The sequence below is a fragment of the Simochromis diagramma genome, unplaced genomic scaffold, assembly GCF_900408965.1.
Source record: "Simochromis diagramma unplaced genomic scaffold, fSimDia1.1 OVJJ01000296.1, whole genome shotgun sequence".
Taxonomy (NCBI): Eukaryota; Metazoa; Chordata; class Actinopteri; order Cichliformes; family Cichlidae; genus Simochromis; species Simochromis diagramma.
Genome location: NW_024387004.1, coordinates 1,379,646 through 1,395,798, shown reverse-complemented (window position 1 = coordinate 1,395,798; position 16,153 = coordinate 1,379,646). Strand labels below are relative to the sequence as shown.

The window sequence follows — 16,153 nt, the reverse complement described above, 5'->3', positions numbered from 1 at the left end:
GATAGTCGAGTGTGTTTATGCTTGTCTGTGTGGAGAGGATTGTTGGAATAGTGATGATGATGTCCGCTATCACTGTCAATTGTTAGTAAACACTTCATCTGGCTGGTACCAATCGGGTTTCCGGTACAGATCGGGTAGCGACACTGCTTCTATGGAAAGTTTAAAAAAAAAAAAGACACTGCTTCTATGCCCCATCCTTGTTTACTTTTTCCCACCGAGGTTTCTAGACTTCTGATTGGCCAACATTTCTACACGGTTAGGAATATATCGCCACCTGTTGCTTTGGCATGTTCATAGCAGCGTTTTCCTTCATTTCTGCGTTTACCTGTGGACGGGATTATTTTTTAAAACGAAAACGGAAAATCTCCGTTTTCAAAAACACCCGTGTACGTGTGAGAATCACCAATCGGAGACACAGCAGGACTTCCTGTGAGGAGGTGATGGTGGCTTCTCTCTGTGCTTCTCAGACTGTTGCTGTTTTTACTCGTTAATAAAGTTCCTGTTTGACTGCCTGTAGGTCCGGCCTGTTTTTTTCGCCAGAGTTTCATTTCCTGTTTATCCTTCAGCGTGTTAATGCCGGCTTGTAAACGATAAAGCAGCATTGAAACAGGATGCGAGAACTTACCTGCCTGTAGCAGAGGAGGGGGGGTTAACCAGCGCCATCTACAGGCTGAACACAAACATGTGGCTTCCCTTCAGAGTGGGATGAATTGATGCCCAGAGTGTAACCCTGATCACAACTATTCTAAAATGTTGTTCAGAGGACAAACTTCACAGATTGTCCCAGAGATTAAACCAGTGGTTCCCAAACTTTTTTTGCTGGGCCCCCCTTTGTTTTACAAGAAAAAGTTTGGAAACATATTTGGCGATGCTTCCTCTCCTGCTTTGCGTTTGTGTGGGAGCCCTGTAAAAAACCTGTCCATGATGCTAGCAGTGTCCATGCTCGATGGGTGACGTGTCCGGTGAGTCTGCTAGCCGTGCAAGAACTTGGAAGTTTGCAGCTTCCATTGTGTACAGATCCAAACTGCACATGTCAGCCTTTTAGTGTGGGGGGTCTAAGGCACACCTGTGCGGTGGAATGGGTTATCTCAGCGAACGATATGAGAGTAATGAGTCTTTTGTGTTTGTAGAAAATGTTTCAGAAGTTAGAGTTCAGCTTATGAAAAATGGGAGCAAAAACAAAAGTGATGCATTTATATTTTTGCTCAGTGTATCTGCCAAAAGAAGCTTCATCATTAGTGGAGAAGCCATGAAATAACCATTAATTTTCTACTTCCTTCCTCAGTCTCACTGAAAATCCCTCCATGGCAGCTCTTTTGATTTCAGGTGCTCGCAGCAGGAAGCTCGGGTTACATTTAAACAGTGCAACTCCCTGAGGAAGAGGAGGGGTGGAGCTGCCCAGCTTGCCGCGCAGTCCGGAATAATCCTTCCACCCAGAGCGGACAGGTGTGGATGCTCCCTCCTGGCTGATGGAGATCATGTTCTGGACTTTGTGGAGAAGCTTAGACATCAATGTTTTATTGAACCAGCACGAGAGGACCTAAAGTCCAGTGTCCAATGAGAGACCCGTGTTAGTTATGGTGACACTGCAAATTCTGATATCTAGGTAAATACAGACCATCATCACTGACACACTGTAATCTGAATACTGTGACCTGCTCCTGAATGACCTGCTCTGCTCACAGCCAATCAGATCGGGCGTGTGCCCGTCAGAATCAGACGCCACAGCTCAGAGTGACAGAAAATAAAATTTAATCAACAATTTTTACAAAATGAAACTCGTTTACAAAAACATTTAAACTGCAAACCAATCATGTCATCAGGCCACACCCTCACAGCTCACAGAGCTCAATCATTGGACGATACTTGGGGGTGTGGCCGCACAGAGACTCTACAACAGGAAGAAACGGTGGCGTGGGGAACCAGCCAATCGGGACCGGGCAACATGTTTGTATCAAACAAACGGCTGCCGACCTCTGACCTCGGGAACCACACTGAGCATGTGTGACGACCAGCAGGACAGGGCTGGGCTCTGAATTACAGTGTCCAATCAGAGGGCAGCATTGACAACGAGTCACCGGCGTGGGGGTGGGGCCAGCAGCTGCGTCGCAGTGACAGACTCCGGGAACAGGTTGTGGTAGGTGGGCAGGGGCACGTACGCCGCGGTGATCATTTTACCTGGAAGGACAGGTAAGAGTGTGTCAGAGGTGCTCTCTGATTGGCTGACCAACGACACACAGGTCATGTGACGCGGAATCTTACCAGCAAAGAATCTCCCGTGCAGGGCGTTGACGGCAGCCATGGCGGCTGGGATCGAAGGACACTTGACATAGACGTTTCCCTGGAAACAGCAGAGGTCAAAGGTCATCGCAGTGAAAGTAAACAAAACCAAAAGTGAAAGAAAAGTCAGACTTTAGGAACAAACGAAGGTCAGAGTCAGGAAAATAAAAGCTGTGCCCCAACAAACTTCACTCTCTCCACCGCGGCCGCAGCAAGGAGCTCACGACTACCGGCTGAGTCGATAAGGTCAGAGGTAAGAGGTCAGGTTCTTACCTCAGTGGAGTTTTTGTCAACGTAAATGTGAACAATGCCGCCATGTTTGTTACACTCCTCTATGACGTCATGCTGGATGTCCAGCTCCCACCCAGGAGCCTCCTCACTGAAACACACACACACACACAGGTCAGGTGAGGCCCACAGGTCCTCCTCCTCACCTGTGGACACACGTGGGCAGAGGTATTTACCTGCTGGGGTTAAACATGTTGGACAGCTGGAAGCAGTGCGTCGCCAGCGGCTGAGACGGGAGGTTCAGAGCAGGAGAGTTCATGTTCATGTTGAGAGTCGGGTTCATGGCCGCTGAAAGAATCCGACACTTCACATCAGTGAACAGGAACCAACCAGCAGCCAACAGGTGTGACACGAGTTTCTCGTGTTGCTCCAAATCACGTCAGTCATCTCAAGGAGCTTTATGATGTAAATAATACAGACAAACCCCAATAATCATACGAGACCCTATGAGCATGTTACTATGAGGAAGGAAACTCCAGGCACGTTTTTAGCATCTACGTGGATGTTAAAATCACCCACAATAATTATTTTATCTGAGCTCAGAACTAAATCACATAAAAGTCTGAGAAATCAGACAGAAACTCTGTGTAAGGCCCAGGTGGACGATAGATGATAACAAGTCAGACTGGTTTCTGAGTTTCACAGCTGGGGTGGACGAGGCTAAGCATCAGGCTTTCAAATGAATTAAAAGTCTGTCTGGGTCTTTGGTTGATTAATAGGCTGGTGTGAAAGATTGCTGCCACACCTCCCCCTCGGCCTGTGCTTCGAGGTTTCTGGTAGTTAGAATGACTCGGGGGTGTTGATTCATTTAAACTAACATAATCATCTTGCTGCAACCAGGTTTCTGTGAGGCAGAGTAAATCGATTTGTTGATCAATTATTAAGTCATGTAATAGGGATGACCGATCACATATTACGTATCGGTCCAATACCGACCTAAATTACTGGATCGGATATTGGAAAGAAACAAAAAAATGTAATCCGATCCATTAAATATCACAAAAGCACCTCACAAAACTTGCGACATGGCGTAACTCAGCTCATAACCTCAGCACGTCGGAGCAGTGTGCCTCACGTGATAGAGCGGCTGTGGCGTGCGAGACCTGTTGGCGCTCTGGTTGAGTATTTGTAGCCTCGCTACCAAACCGGCATTTCATCTCTGAGGAAGTGATCCCAGAGAAGTAAAGCAAGTGTGTAAGTTCATCTCTGAATGTTTGTAAAGCATTCCAGCTTTAAGCTTAACAACCGATATATGGAGGGACTGCCTCTCCCTCACTCTCCTGCTGCTACTTCAATCATGAAACTGATCAATGATCAGCTGATCGGCTTTTCTGTAGCGAGTCCGTCTCTCTTCTTTGTTTTTGGCCCACTTTGCACCAGAAAGAGGAAACCAGCGGCTGAACAACAGCAGCACGTTTAAGCTTGATAAGCTGTTGTTAGAATTTATTTAATATTACTTTCTACTCCAGGATCTTTTTCTACGCAGCTGACGGCTGGTAACTGTGCAGGGTTTAGCCAGGGGGGCCAATAGGGCATGAACAGGGAAAAGGGGGCACAAAGACATACTTTTATTTCTTATTCTCATTTAAAATGTCGAGCTTTTAATAAATAATTATCTGAATCTTACAACCAGTTTTAATCTGATGTAAAATGTATAGAAGTCCATTACTGTATATATAATATACCCCAGTAAGCTATAGTACGTTTTCCTTTGGGAACCATCTGTGCAGTCTGCAGTTCTGCTGAAGGAAGATGTTGAGTCTGTTCAAGTATTGTTGAAAAATAATTGATTTTTTTTTTGTACATGTGCATTAAATTAAAGTTGATTACGTTGATTAAGCATCACAAGGTGGGGGGTGGTTCCCTATTTTTTTTTTTGCTCAGAGTTTGCAGCCCTGTTAGTTAGGTTGCTTAATATTTCCACTAAGTAAAACACCAGAATAGGGAGGATGCTGCAGGTTTACGTTTGTTAGATTGATCAGTTTTGCTGATCTGTGACATATTTTGGCTGCAGTGTATTTCTTGCATACAGGTTTAACAGAATAGCTTTAGTTTAGTTTTTTAAACTTGAGTATGAACTTATACAAAATGCAGCAACATATAAAAAAAAAATGTTTTATTGATTAAAAAAAAACAAAAAACAACACACTATATCGGATTCATATCGGTATCGGCAGATATCCAAATTTATGACATCGGTATCGGACATAAAAAAGTGGTATTGTGCCATCTCTATCGCGTACTAACAGAGACTTGGAGGAGAGAGACCTAATATTTAATAATCCACATTTCACTGTTTTACTCTTTGGAGCTGACAGTCTCTATGGAGATGGGGTTTCAGGGGGGTTTGGGAGAGAGGTGTGTAAGACTGCAGCTCTGCTTCCTGTCCTGACTCTGTCACATTTTGGGGGGTTTAATAAATTTGGCCAGATTTCTGGAAATGAGAGCTGCTCATCTCCAAAGTGGGATGGATGCCGTCTCTCCTAAAGCCCACGTTGTTGTTACCTGTCACTGCAGCCATGGCTCCGATGGCAATAGCCCCACTCATCTGCAGAGCCTGCTGAGCAGCAGGAGGGATCTGCAGACCAGTACCTGCACACGCACACACAGAAGTCAGAGGTCACACAAACAGTCGGGGTTACAGGTGTGATTTCAGGTGTGACCTCAGGCTCACCCTCAGCCAGGCGGGCCATGAGCTGCAGCCTCCCGGTGGTTCCCAGGTCGATGCCGGTGTGTTCCAGCTCATCGCTGTCAAGGAGGGACGACGCCATGGAGATGTCGGTCCGCTCGGTCACGTGACCCACTTTCATGGGTCTTCCAGCTAACTCGAAGCCGTTCAGCTGCTCCAGAGCATTCTTGGCGCACTCTGCATCTGCAAACTGACATCAGAGCACATCGTGTGACGCCCGACACGTCATAACGGGCTCACCTGAATGTGACCAGGTGACCCACAGGTTCACCAATCAGAGGTTGGTGGTTCTGCTCACAGTCTCTGTCACTGGAATCAAACTCACGGTGATGAAGCCGTATCCTTTGGAGCGCCCCGTCTCGCTGTCCATCATCAACTGGATGCTCTCAATCTGAGACACACACACGGCATCAGAGGGTCACCTGAGAACAGCCGAGTGTGTGTGTGTGAGTGAGTGTGAGTGTGTGTGTTCGTCTCACCCGTCCAAATGGCTCAAAGATCCCTCGCAGCATCTCCTCGGTGATGTTGAAGTGCAGCGAGCCGACGTACAGCCTCATTGGTCCAGATGTCCCTTTTTGCAGGTTGTTGGCTGCAGCAGCAGCAGCAGCAGCAGCTCTGTTCTTCTCTGCCTGAAGACACACACACACACACATTAAACTTTGAACATTTAGAATACTTTGATGTACCTGAACTTGAGCCTGTCTGTGTGTGTGTTCCTGTCTAGCTATCTTTGTGAGGACCAAAATCTGCATTCTACTATACTTGTGAGAACCAACAGTCTTGTGAGGACACACTCACGGTCCTCACAAGTTTGAAGACATTTTTGAGGCTCAAAATGTGGTTTTAGTGTCCGGGTTACAATTAGGTTATGGTTAGGTTTAGGGAATTGTGGCTTAGTTGTACTTGTTTTAAGCTTAGGTGCACGGTCCTGGCGGCCGACTGGACCCTTACTTTCCCTCCAATGTCCCAGTGTGGTTTACATGTTCCTCCTTTGTTTTCCTCCTGCGTCCTGCTGTGTCAGCCTTAGCCATCTGATCCTACAGTCTTAATATGTGAGCAATATAAGGGGAATACAGAGCTTTTGGTCCCCATTTTCTAATAATGCAACCAGTAGGGAAACAGTCTGAAATACTTAATATGTAACAAAAAATAAAAAAGGACTTATCTCCAACAGGTGAGCCGATCCTCCCTCACCTCTATGGGGGGAAATCTCACCCTCACAGAATTCAAGTTTTTATTACATTTTTTTGTTTTATTTGTGTGTTAGTAAACACAGCACTCACACTACATTAGTTTTGGTTGAACTCTTTATTCACACATCAATGTTAGTACTTTCTTAAGTGAAGGAAGATCAGCTCACCGGTCAGTGTCTCAATTAGCCACCAATCCTGGCTACTTTTATTCTATTAAAAAAAAAAAACTAAAAAATTATTAATAAATAATAAAAAAACAGACCTGTCCCATCCCCCTTTACACCAAATTGCATTAAAACACTTTAAAAAAAACCCTTTTGCACAGGGTAAGGGACTGGGAAAGCATTATGTCAATGAAGGTCCTCACTGAGATAGTTAAACGGGGTTGTGTGTGTGTGTGTACCTGTGAGGCCTGTACAATGATGGGAACTCCCAGCAGCCTTTGTCCCGTCAGCCCAATGGCCAGAGGAACTGAACTTGCCTCCACGAACTCGATGTAGGCGATGCCCTTTGACCTGCGGGAGTTCCTGTCTGAGATCATCCTGACGTCCCGAACCTAAACACAGGAGCAACATTAGTTGCCATAGGAACCAACCAGCCGATCCACCGGAGTAATCAGAGTAAAGCCAGTGCAGAGGTAGGGCCTGACGGGACCGGCCGCACTGCGGTTCACATTTCATTAGTATCCATCGTCTGTCTAACATACATATGCATTATGGTTACTGTGTAACCATAATGCATATGGAGCTCACGCGTCACACACTCAGCCTGTCCCAGAGCGCCGTGTCCTTCCACCGAGGAGCTGACAGCGATCAAGTAAAAAGCTCACACAACAGAAACATAACTATGGATTCGATGGTGTTCACAGCGTACGTGTGAACTATCACGTATCATAACAGGAAGTGATATCACTTCCCTAAGGTTTAAACCCCTCCAAGGCCTATTACAGTTCTGACTTTTCCAAGTAGAGTAGATTTGAAAACACTTTCCACGCCGATGGTGGAACGAGTGGGCGGGCTTGAGGGTCCGACTGCTCGCAGGTACGATCGGCCGAGGCTCGAGCGCACGGCGGCGACATTCTGTCTCCACCGTTTTCTGTGACCAAACACAAACGTACACTCTGTAACGTGAACGAGTAAAATAGAAGCAATGAACCAAAAATCACGACAAGAAGAACTCCACCAACCAGAGAAAAGAGAAGTGAAGGAGCGCCCGCGGTGAGCCACGAAAGCATTGAAGGTTTAAACCCCACCAATCAGACGACGCCTGTGGTCAGCACGCGGCGCAAGTGGGAAGAAGAAACTCCCTGTGACCTGCAGTCACCCCTACACGCTGAGGAGGCGCTGCAGCAGGTCCACGATAGAAACAGGAAGTTGGCGTCTCACCTTCCCCACCGCAGAGAAGAACTCCTCCAGGTCTCGGGGGCGGATGCGGGCGGCGAGCTGCATGCAGAACACCGTGCGGGCGTCTCGCTCCTCGGGCGTCAGGTTATCGATGGGCTGCCTGCAGAAAGAACGCCATCAACACCAGTTATTGATCCCGTGAGACGGGCACAGACTCCTCCCCTCAGACCCACGCTCTCACCTGATTGGACTCTTCTCCTTCCTGACGGGACTCTTACTCCTCGACCGCCGCCGGCTGAAACATGCACACAGGGTTCTACTGCAGATTCTACTGTTCTACTGAACACTTCCTCTACAGTTTTCAAGTTAAAAGCCTTTCTCTGTGTTAGGGCTGCCACAAACGATTATTTTGATAGTCGACTAGTCACCGATTATTTTTGTGATTAGTCTGCTCTTATATAACTATCATTAGCTTACAGCTTTAAGTGTTTAAGGTCTGTGCTAACTAAAAATAAAGACAAGATGATAGTTTATTAAATTTTAATGAAATTTGCAGATTGTTTCGGTGAAGTTTAATAAACTCCTTGCTATCTAAAATATAACAGGACACCGGAGTAAATTCTCGAGCATCTCACACTTCTGATAATCAGCTGTCTGCTTGACGGGTTATTGTACTCGGCCCTGAAAAGCTTAGAAATATGGTATCTAAGCAGATTCTTACTCTGGATGGCATTACCTTGGCCTCCAGTAACGCTGTGAGGAACCTTGGAGTCATTTTTGACCAGGACATGTCCTTCAACGCACATATTAAACAAATATGTAAGACTGCGTTCTTCCATTTGTGCAACATCTCTAAAGTTAGAAATATCCTGTCTCAGAGTGACGCTGAAAAACTAGTTCATGCATTTATTACTTCCAGGCTGGACGACTGTAATTCATTATTATCAGGAAGTCCTAAAAACTCCCTGAAAAGCCTTCAGCTAATCCAAAATGCTGCAGCAAGAGTCCTGACAGGGACTAGAAAGAGAGAGCAGATTTCTCCTGTTTTGGCTTCCTGTTAAATCCAGAATTCAAAATCCTGCTCCTCACATACAAGGTCTTAAATAATCAGGCCCCATCTTATCTTAATGACCTTGTAGTACCATATCACCCTATTAGAGCACTTCGCTCTTGCTCTGCAGGCCTACTTGTTGTTCCTAGAGTATTTAAAAGTAGAATGGGAGGCAGAGCCTTCAGTTTTCAGGCCCCTCTTCTGTGGAACCAGCTTCCAGTTTGGATTCAGGAGACAGACACTATCTCTACTTTCAAGATCAGGCTTAAAACTTTCCTTTTTGCTAAAGCATGTAGTTAGGGCTGGACCAGGTGACCCTGAATCCTCCCTTAGCTATGCTGCAATAGACGTAGGCTGCCGGGGATTCCCATGATGCATTGAGTTTTTCCTTTCCAGTCACCTTTCTCACTCACTATGTGTTAACAGACCTCTCTGCATTGAATCATATCTGTTATTAACCTCTGTCTCTCTTCCACAGCATGTCTTTATCCTGTCTTCCTTCTCTCACCACAACCGGTCGCAGCAGATGGCCCCGCCCCTCCCTGAGCCTGGTTCTGCCGGAGGTTTCTTCCTGTTAAAAGGGAGTTTTTCCTTCCCACTGTTGCCAAAGTGCTTGCTCATAGGGGGTCATATGATTGTTGGGTTTTTTTCTCTGTATCTATGAAGCGCCTTGAGGCGACTTATGTTGTGATTTGGCGCTATATAAATAAAACTGAATTGAATTGAATTGAATTGACGTTTATTCAGCTGTGTAAAAACTATAACTTTAATCTCAGCCAAACCGATTTACTCAGGAACAAATAAAATACTGAAAAAAGCCAAACAATAACATTTTGAAGTTATCTAAGTGACTTATATATCATGTTTAACCTGAGCAGCGAAAGACGGCGGTGGGTTTGAAAACGATCTGCCGGGAGTCCGGTGTTCTCACGGCTCTAGTGAGCCTTGCCCCCGGCTAGCTATCGAGCTAGTGGGTAACAGACGTCTCCGAAAACGTTGGAGCGCTTTTGAAAATATGTTAAATGTTTATTTTGTGACCCAGAAAGAATAATGAGAGTAATATTAAAACTAACTAGCTGCCGCCATTGTTGGAAACTGAGCAGCTCCGCACTATGAATTCTGGGATAGGTTGGGCCACGAAGGACACACCCGACTCATCCTTCAAATCTGCTGAAATGAAGGGCGCATTTGTTGGAGTCTTCGAATTTGGACCGTCTTCGTCGTGTTGCTGTAACGTAATCGGCCTACAAATGCGGGCACAGGAGGATGCGGTTCCTGAATTTGGACACAGCTGCTTCTTCTTCTTCGGGGTTTAACGGGAGCTGGCATCCTTGTACATGCAGTGCTGCCATCTTCTGTTTCAGTCCGTTATTACACTCTTAAATCCTACTACTTATTCCTGCGTCTTTTGGGATCTTACAAAGCTTCAAACGACGCGTCGACGATCTAAATAGTCGACTAATCGTGGCAGCCCTACTCTGTGTGTTAGCTTTTAATGTAAAAAAACCAGGAAGCAACTTACTGCTTGTGGTGGTCTCTGTAGCGCCCACCGCGCTCTCTGCTGCGGCGGTGCTCTCTGCTGCGGCTACGACTCCTCCGCCTGTCTCGGCTGCGGCTACGTTTGCGCTCCCGACTCCGGCTCCTCTTCCTGTCTCGACTGCGGCTGCGCTTCCCGTCGCGGCTGCGACTGCGGCTGCGTTTCTTTCTGCGAGACACACGGCAGCCAATCAGAACACGTCCCGACGGTCACGCTTTCAGTCTGAGATGGTTTGCACACGTGCAGAGGAGAGTGGATATATTGGATGACAAACGATGAAGACGGTACGACGGCGTGTCAGGGCCACGTCAAGACAACGTGGAGATGTGCTGGTGTGTCAGGACAAACTGCCTCCAGGGTCGTGAGGTCATACTTCTGTTTTAGTAACAAGGAAGTGATTTCTCCTATAGCGCACAGACGCGGCGTGGTGATCGGCGTCAGGACGCTGAAGAGAAGGTGCAGATGCACGGTTACCAATGGTTACAGCCTGGCGCAGTAAACGGGATGGATGTTGCATCACAATAAGAGCCGATGAGTTTGTCTCGCTCATCTTTGTGTAGCGCCTACAGCGGCTGTCTTGAAACAATAGTCATCTCCACATTTCGCCTTTTTTCTCAAAATGATCAATTTTGTTCTTGACGTGGCGCCAACACGCCGTCCTAAGATGGAGCTGCCAAGCAGGAGGAAGAGAAGAAGAGGAGGTGAAGGAGGATATGCAGAGGACTGATGTGACAGAGGAGGATGCTGGGATAGGAGGAGGAGGAGGCAGATGATTGGCTGTGGATGTGCAGGCAGGTGAATACCTCTTGGAGCGCTCGTCCTGTCCGTTGGGGCTCGAGATTTTGGCGTCCTCCTAAGCGGGGTCGACAGAGAACAGCATGAGGTGGTGTCAGGGAGTGTAGGGGTTGGGGGGGTGGGGGGGACAGGAGAAAATATAAACAGTTTAATGAGCGTCATTCAAACAGGAGGGGGAGGGGCTGTGTGTGTGTGTGTGTGTGTGTGTGTGTGTGTGTGTGTGTGTGTGTGTGTGTGTGTGTGTGTGTGTGTGTGTGTCAGACACACACACTCCAAAGTCCAGCTGCTCTTCAGGTGTGTGAAACTCCTGTGACGCCCTGAAGCAGACAGGAGGATTACAGCCTTGTTTCCACTCGCACCTTCTCTACTCGCTCGGGTTTTAGGGTTTTCCAGGAACTGCAAGTACCTGGTACCAAAAAAGTACCTGGTACTGTACTCTTTTAATACCTACTTGGCCGGGGATCCAGGAGAGCCGATCCAAAACTGTGACGTCATCAGACTGCATGCCAGCAATTGGCCGGTGAGCGGCATCACTCGATGAGCCACAAGAGCGTCTCCCACACAAAAATCAAACGCGCCATTTTTTTAAACCAGACAACGCTGCACAAACCATCCCGCCGTGCAGCGGCGAGGACGCCATCCTCCGCTGTTACGTTGATCGTGTCACATACGAATGACACTACGAGACTTTTGGCCACGTTTCTATAGCAACACATCGAGGCGCTACTTGTAATGGAAAACAACAGAAAACGAGCTGAGTGGAGCAGGTAGTAGTGGAAAAGAGGCATTAGTCACTCAGAGCCAAGAACCAGAACCAGAGCTTAGGACACGCCCTCACCTGCACTACATAAATAATATCTGATTAAACTGAATAGCTGCACACCTGTGTGAAGTCACACCTGTGTTGTGCAAGGTCACACTGTGCACTTCCTGCAGAGCTGCTGCTCTAAATCGCGGTGCTTCCCTCTGGCAGAGAGCAACGTTGCTGCTCACCTGCACACAGGTAGGCCCCACCCACCCCCACGTCCTGACCACCCACATGCTAAGCTAAGCTAACTCTTCACTGTTCGACTTCATCTCCCAGAATCCTCTGCACTACCTCACCAGTGGAGGGGGAAGGGATGAGGGGGTCGGACCAGAAGCAGGTGACAGTGTAACCAAGGGAACTACAGTCATGTTACCATGGGCACCAGAGTACAGCAATGCATGATGGGGACTTTTACTACCTTCTGAGTGAGACAGATCACAGTGGCTTTCAGGGGAGCAGAGGTGAGAAATCGTTAGGCAAGTCTACAAAGAGAGATAGATGTGCGTTTAATTATGTGAAGGACGCGTCATCATTAACATCATCATCAGGGTCAGCCGCGCTCTGCTGCTCACAGCGCCACAGCGGATTTCAGGCAGTGTTTGGTCACATGATCACGTATCAGCTGAACCAGCAGCCAGCAGGCGGGCTGTGCTTCGTCTTCATATTCATCATCATTTATAAACAACGGTGAACGTTAAGCAAATGAAACCCAGCATAAAAAACAGTGACATTTTATTGGTCGACGCAAAAATGTATGAACACGGAGGAAAATCACAAACGTAACGCCTCGACCGTGATGTGAGTGAAGATCAGAGAGGAGACAGGGGGAGGGGCTTAGCGGCGAGAGGTTTTTCATGTTGAAAGGTTTTTCTTTGCCACTGTCACCACATGTGTGCACACGGGGGGGCGTCTCTGTGTCACTGTCCTTACAGCACCTGTATACGACTGCTGGTGTTCTACAAATAAAGTGGAATTGAACTGAGCTGAGGTTTTTCATGTTGAGGAAAATATCTGAATCTCCTCGGGATCCCTCAGGTGGTTCTGCAATAACCCTCTCCTCCTGTCGCCGCGGCGCCAAACCGATATGGATGATCTGATCAGATCAACTTTTTAAAGTTTCAGGTTTGTTGTTCATTAAATGTCACAAACATGAGGACAGAGCTTTCTGTTACTCACTCAAGATTCACACACCGATTTTAAACTAAGACTCCTCTCTGACTCCTCCTCCATGGTTTCCTGCTGCAATACACTCTCTTATCTGGCACTTGTCTTTATATATTACAGTTTTTTCAAAATAAGAGTCCTCTTGCTGCACTCTGCGTTCCAATAGTCCCTTTTGGACAGATTTATTAAATGAGGTAAATTATTGTGACATCACAGGGTGATCTAACAATTAGCAGTTCTCAGTAAAAACCAACAATCAGCTGAGAGAATGTTAATTAGTGGCTCAACAATCCTGAGGAGGGAGGGCGAGGGAGGGCGAGGGAGGGCGCTGCAGGCCCGCTAACCAAAATAATCCAGTGTGAGCTCAGGTTCAAGTGTTTGTCTCTGAAAACAGCGAGGCAGATACATGAGAGGAGGCTGAAGGAGAATCAGTCTGCTTTGGATTTAACAAATAACTCTTGTGACAGAAACCAGTGAGCACTGTGCAAAGGTCTGAGGGTCTGAGGATTAGGACTCAGGTGGAGCTCGGGATTCATCTACAGGAGAGCTGCATCATTACAAACTGAAGTCTGTGTGAACAGGTGACCTGGACGATGTGCAGAAGAACAGGAACACCATTTACCGTCTGATCACGAGCCGTCCCACTTACCATGTTACTGTACGAGCCGCCCACGCACTCATCCGATTTCCATCTACTCTATTAAACAAGGCGGGACTCTTTCACTGTTAGTCTGAGCAGTTTGCAGTAAACTGTGTCTCACAGACTTTTTCTTTTGGGCATTTTTAAACTGGCTGTTCCCATTTCTATGACCTCCATAAAACATCAGGGTCACAACACGTTGTGGCGAAGTAAGATGCACATTTTGTAGTCCATTGTCTGCACGTCTGCAGTTTTAACATGGCAGACATCCGGCGCCACGCTGTTAATGAGAGAAGAGCGTGAGGTCATTTCAATTCTCTGTGCACGGCTCCTCTCTTTTCCTAAGTCCTCAACACGGAAAAGTGAAAGTGGTTAGGAATAGGAGATGGGAGGGACTTTCGGAACGCAGCCCTGGTGTCAGTCTGGATCCCTGTGGAAGGTCCAGAGAGGAAGTGATGTCAAAGAGCCTTAACGCTGCCAGTAGGTGAAGGAGGAGTTACAAATGAACTTTGAGCTGACATAGTTTTGTTCATTTTCCAGCTCGCTGTGCGACCAATTACTCTGCAGAACTCTGCAGGTGAGCAGCAGTGGGTGGAGCAGCAGAGTTCGGCTGACAGTCTCATGAGCAAAGGACAAACAGACTCTCACCTTCTTGTATGGCGCCTCCAGCATCGCCTCGATGTCCAGGTCATCTGCCATCTTGCTACCTGCGCACCTACACATGCACACGCCGAGATAAAGAGTTTAATCACCTGTCACAGCTGTCCAATAGGTACAAGTTAAATCCATTACCAGCTTATCAGTATCACGTACCATGGTGACCAAACAGGTAAACAAAAATACCTGGGGACACATGTGTCTGACGTCACTGTTACGCCTGTCAGAATCTACTTAAAGTGTAGACAAACATCACCTGATGACGGGATCAGCAGGTAAACGTTACACCTGGACTCCCGGAGGCTCAGCGTAGCATGACCCAGACAGGTGCTGTTCACCTGTCTGTGAGCCTAACGTTAGCCTCTCAGGTGAACACGCGCTCAGTGACCCCCCCCCCCCCAGGCCGGAAAACCACCATCGGTGAGTCCGGTGTTTGCGCGGGCTCGGCCGGGAGGCTCCAGGTGAGTGTCACCTGAGTCCTCCACAGCAAGCAGCAAGCTAACAGGAGCAGGCCTTCCGCCGTTTCTCCGTGCTAGCGGGCTCCGAGTCGGGCTGAAGCCCGGCGGACAGGCCGGTATCGGGCTTACCTGGATGCAGAGTGGCTGGGCGGGTGTCAGCGAGCAAAACGTGTCTGTGTCCGGGTAACGGAGCCTCTCCGGTGCTCGTCCGGGGGACGCTTCTCTTAGCTATAATGGCGAACGACTGGAGGGCTAGTGTTCTCGCGAGATCTGGATACAGCGAGATCAAAACAAAACAGCCGCGGAGTTACAGAAACTAAGAACTGTGAGATACCCCAAAATCAAACAAACTGAAGCAGTTTGACTTTGACCACGTTAATAAACAGCCAATCAGAGGGCGACACCTTTCGCTCGGGACACGCCTCCCTGAATCTGCCGCTCACAAACACCGCAGCCAAGAATTCAAAATACTAAAGTACTATAAAAATGTCTTTATTATTTCCATCCGTTTCTAGGCTACCCAATCCAAAAATATGACGACGTCAGCTCCCTTTCAACAGTATCCACACGTGGAAGAGCTGCAACAATCTCTCATGATCACAAAACATGTGAATGGAAATAAAAGGATGAATACCAAAAGAAAAGATTCAAATGAGCTCCATGATGGAGCCGCAGAGCAGAGGGAACCTGCTTTCATCATCATCACGATGAAGACTTAAAGACACTCAGTCACACCTGTTCTCACGTGAGTTCTCGAAGAGGTTCTACGTCCTTTGATCTGCACGGTCAGAACATAAAACCCTTCAAACAAACCATCGCTGTGTGGAAATGATGAGTGTGCTGTGGTGCAGTGATACAGAAGTCACAACAAACAGGCAGATTCAGGTGTGTTCACCTTTATTAGAAACAGAAAAGTCACCTGCAACGCACAGGTATGGCAGCATTTCATCAAAGCACGTAAAAACTCAGTGTGAACTTCATTCAAACACAGGCATTCAGGTCCAATCATGTACCTGAAGGCCTGGGGTCAAAGGTCAGTGAATGACCGTTCCTTGACACCTTTCAGCTGATCACCACCTGTCATGGAGCTGGACAGGTGAGGGTAAGAGGCTGGCAGAGGGCTCACATTTCTTCTTTCTTCAGTCATTAAAGTCTTTTAACGGAAAACACAGATTCTATTCGACGCCTCATGACCTTTTATGTGACATCACCATTTCATGACCTCATAAGCGTCTCACGCCAGCCAATTA

General features: G+C 47.3%; 1 protein-coding gene across 3 annotated transcripts; it reads right to left on the bottom strand.

The window, feature by feature from the left end:
* Positions 1–1,735: 1,735 nt before the first annotated feature.
* LOC120739241 (RNA-binding protein 39-like) lies at positions 1,736–16,151 on the bottom strand. 3 transcript variants are annotated; one of them, XM_040040950.1, is made up of 15 exons: positions 15,033–16,151; positions 14,437–14,503; positions 11,185–11,234; positions 10,367–10,549; positions 8,035–8,088; positions 7,836–7,953; positions 6,854–7,006; positions 5,737–5,886; positions 5,583–5,648; positions 5,243–5,447; positions 5,074–5,160; positions 2,745–2,856; positions 2,554–2,659; positions 2,263–2,341; positions 1,736–2,178 (listed from the first exon to the last, which is right to left on the bottom strand). In XM_040040950.1, exons 2-15 carry the CDS (start codon positions 14,485–14,487, stop codon positions 2,075–2,077), a joined length of 1,518 nt encoding a protein of 505 aa, XP_039896884.1. In that variant the 5' UTR covers positions 14,488–14,503; positions 15,033–16,151; the 3' UTR covers positions 1,736–2,074. The 3 variants fall into 3 exon arrangements, with proteins under 3 accessions (XP_039896884.1, XP_039896885.1, XP_039896886.1); XM_040040951.1 differs by lacking the exon at positions 15,033–16,151 and adding an exon at positions 14,602–15,010; XM_040040952.1 differs by lacking the exon at positions 8,035–8,088.
* Positions 16,152–16,153: the final 2 nt, after the last annotated feature.

Excerpts from the sequence above, each read along its gene's own strand:
- LOC120739241 (XM_040040950.1), bottom strand. The coding sequence starts at position 14,487 with ATGGCAGATGACCTGGACATCGAGGCGATGCTGGAGGCGCCATACAAG. Across the intron at positions 10,550-11,184 it reads CAGGACGAGCGCTCCAAGAG|AAAGAAACGCAGCCGCAGTC; the intron begins GTATTCACCTGC and ends TGTGTCTCGCAG. Across the intron at positions 2,342-2,553 it reads TTGACAAAAACTCCACTGAG|GGAAACGTCTATGTCAAGTG; the intron begins GTAAGAACCTGA and ends TGCTGTTTCCAG.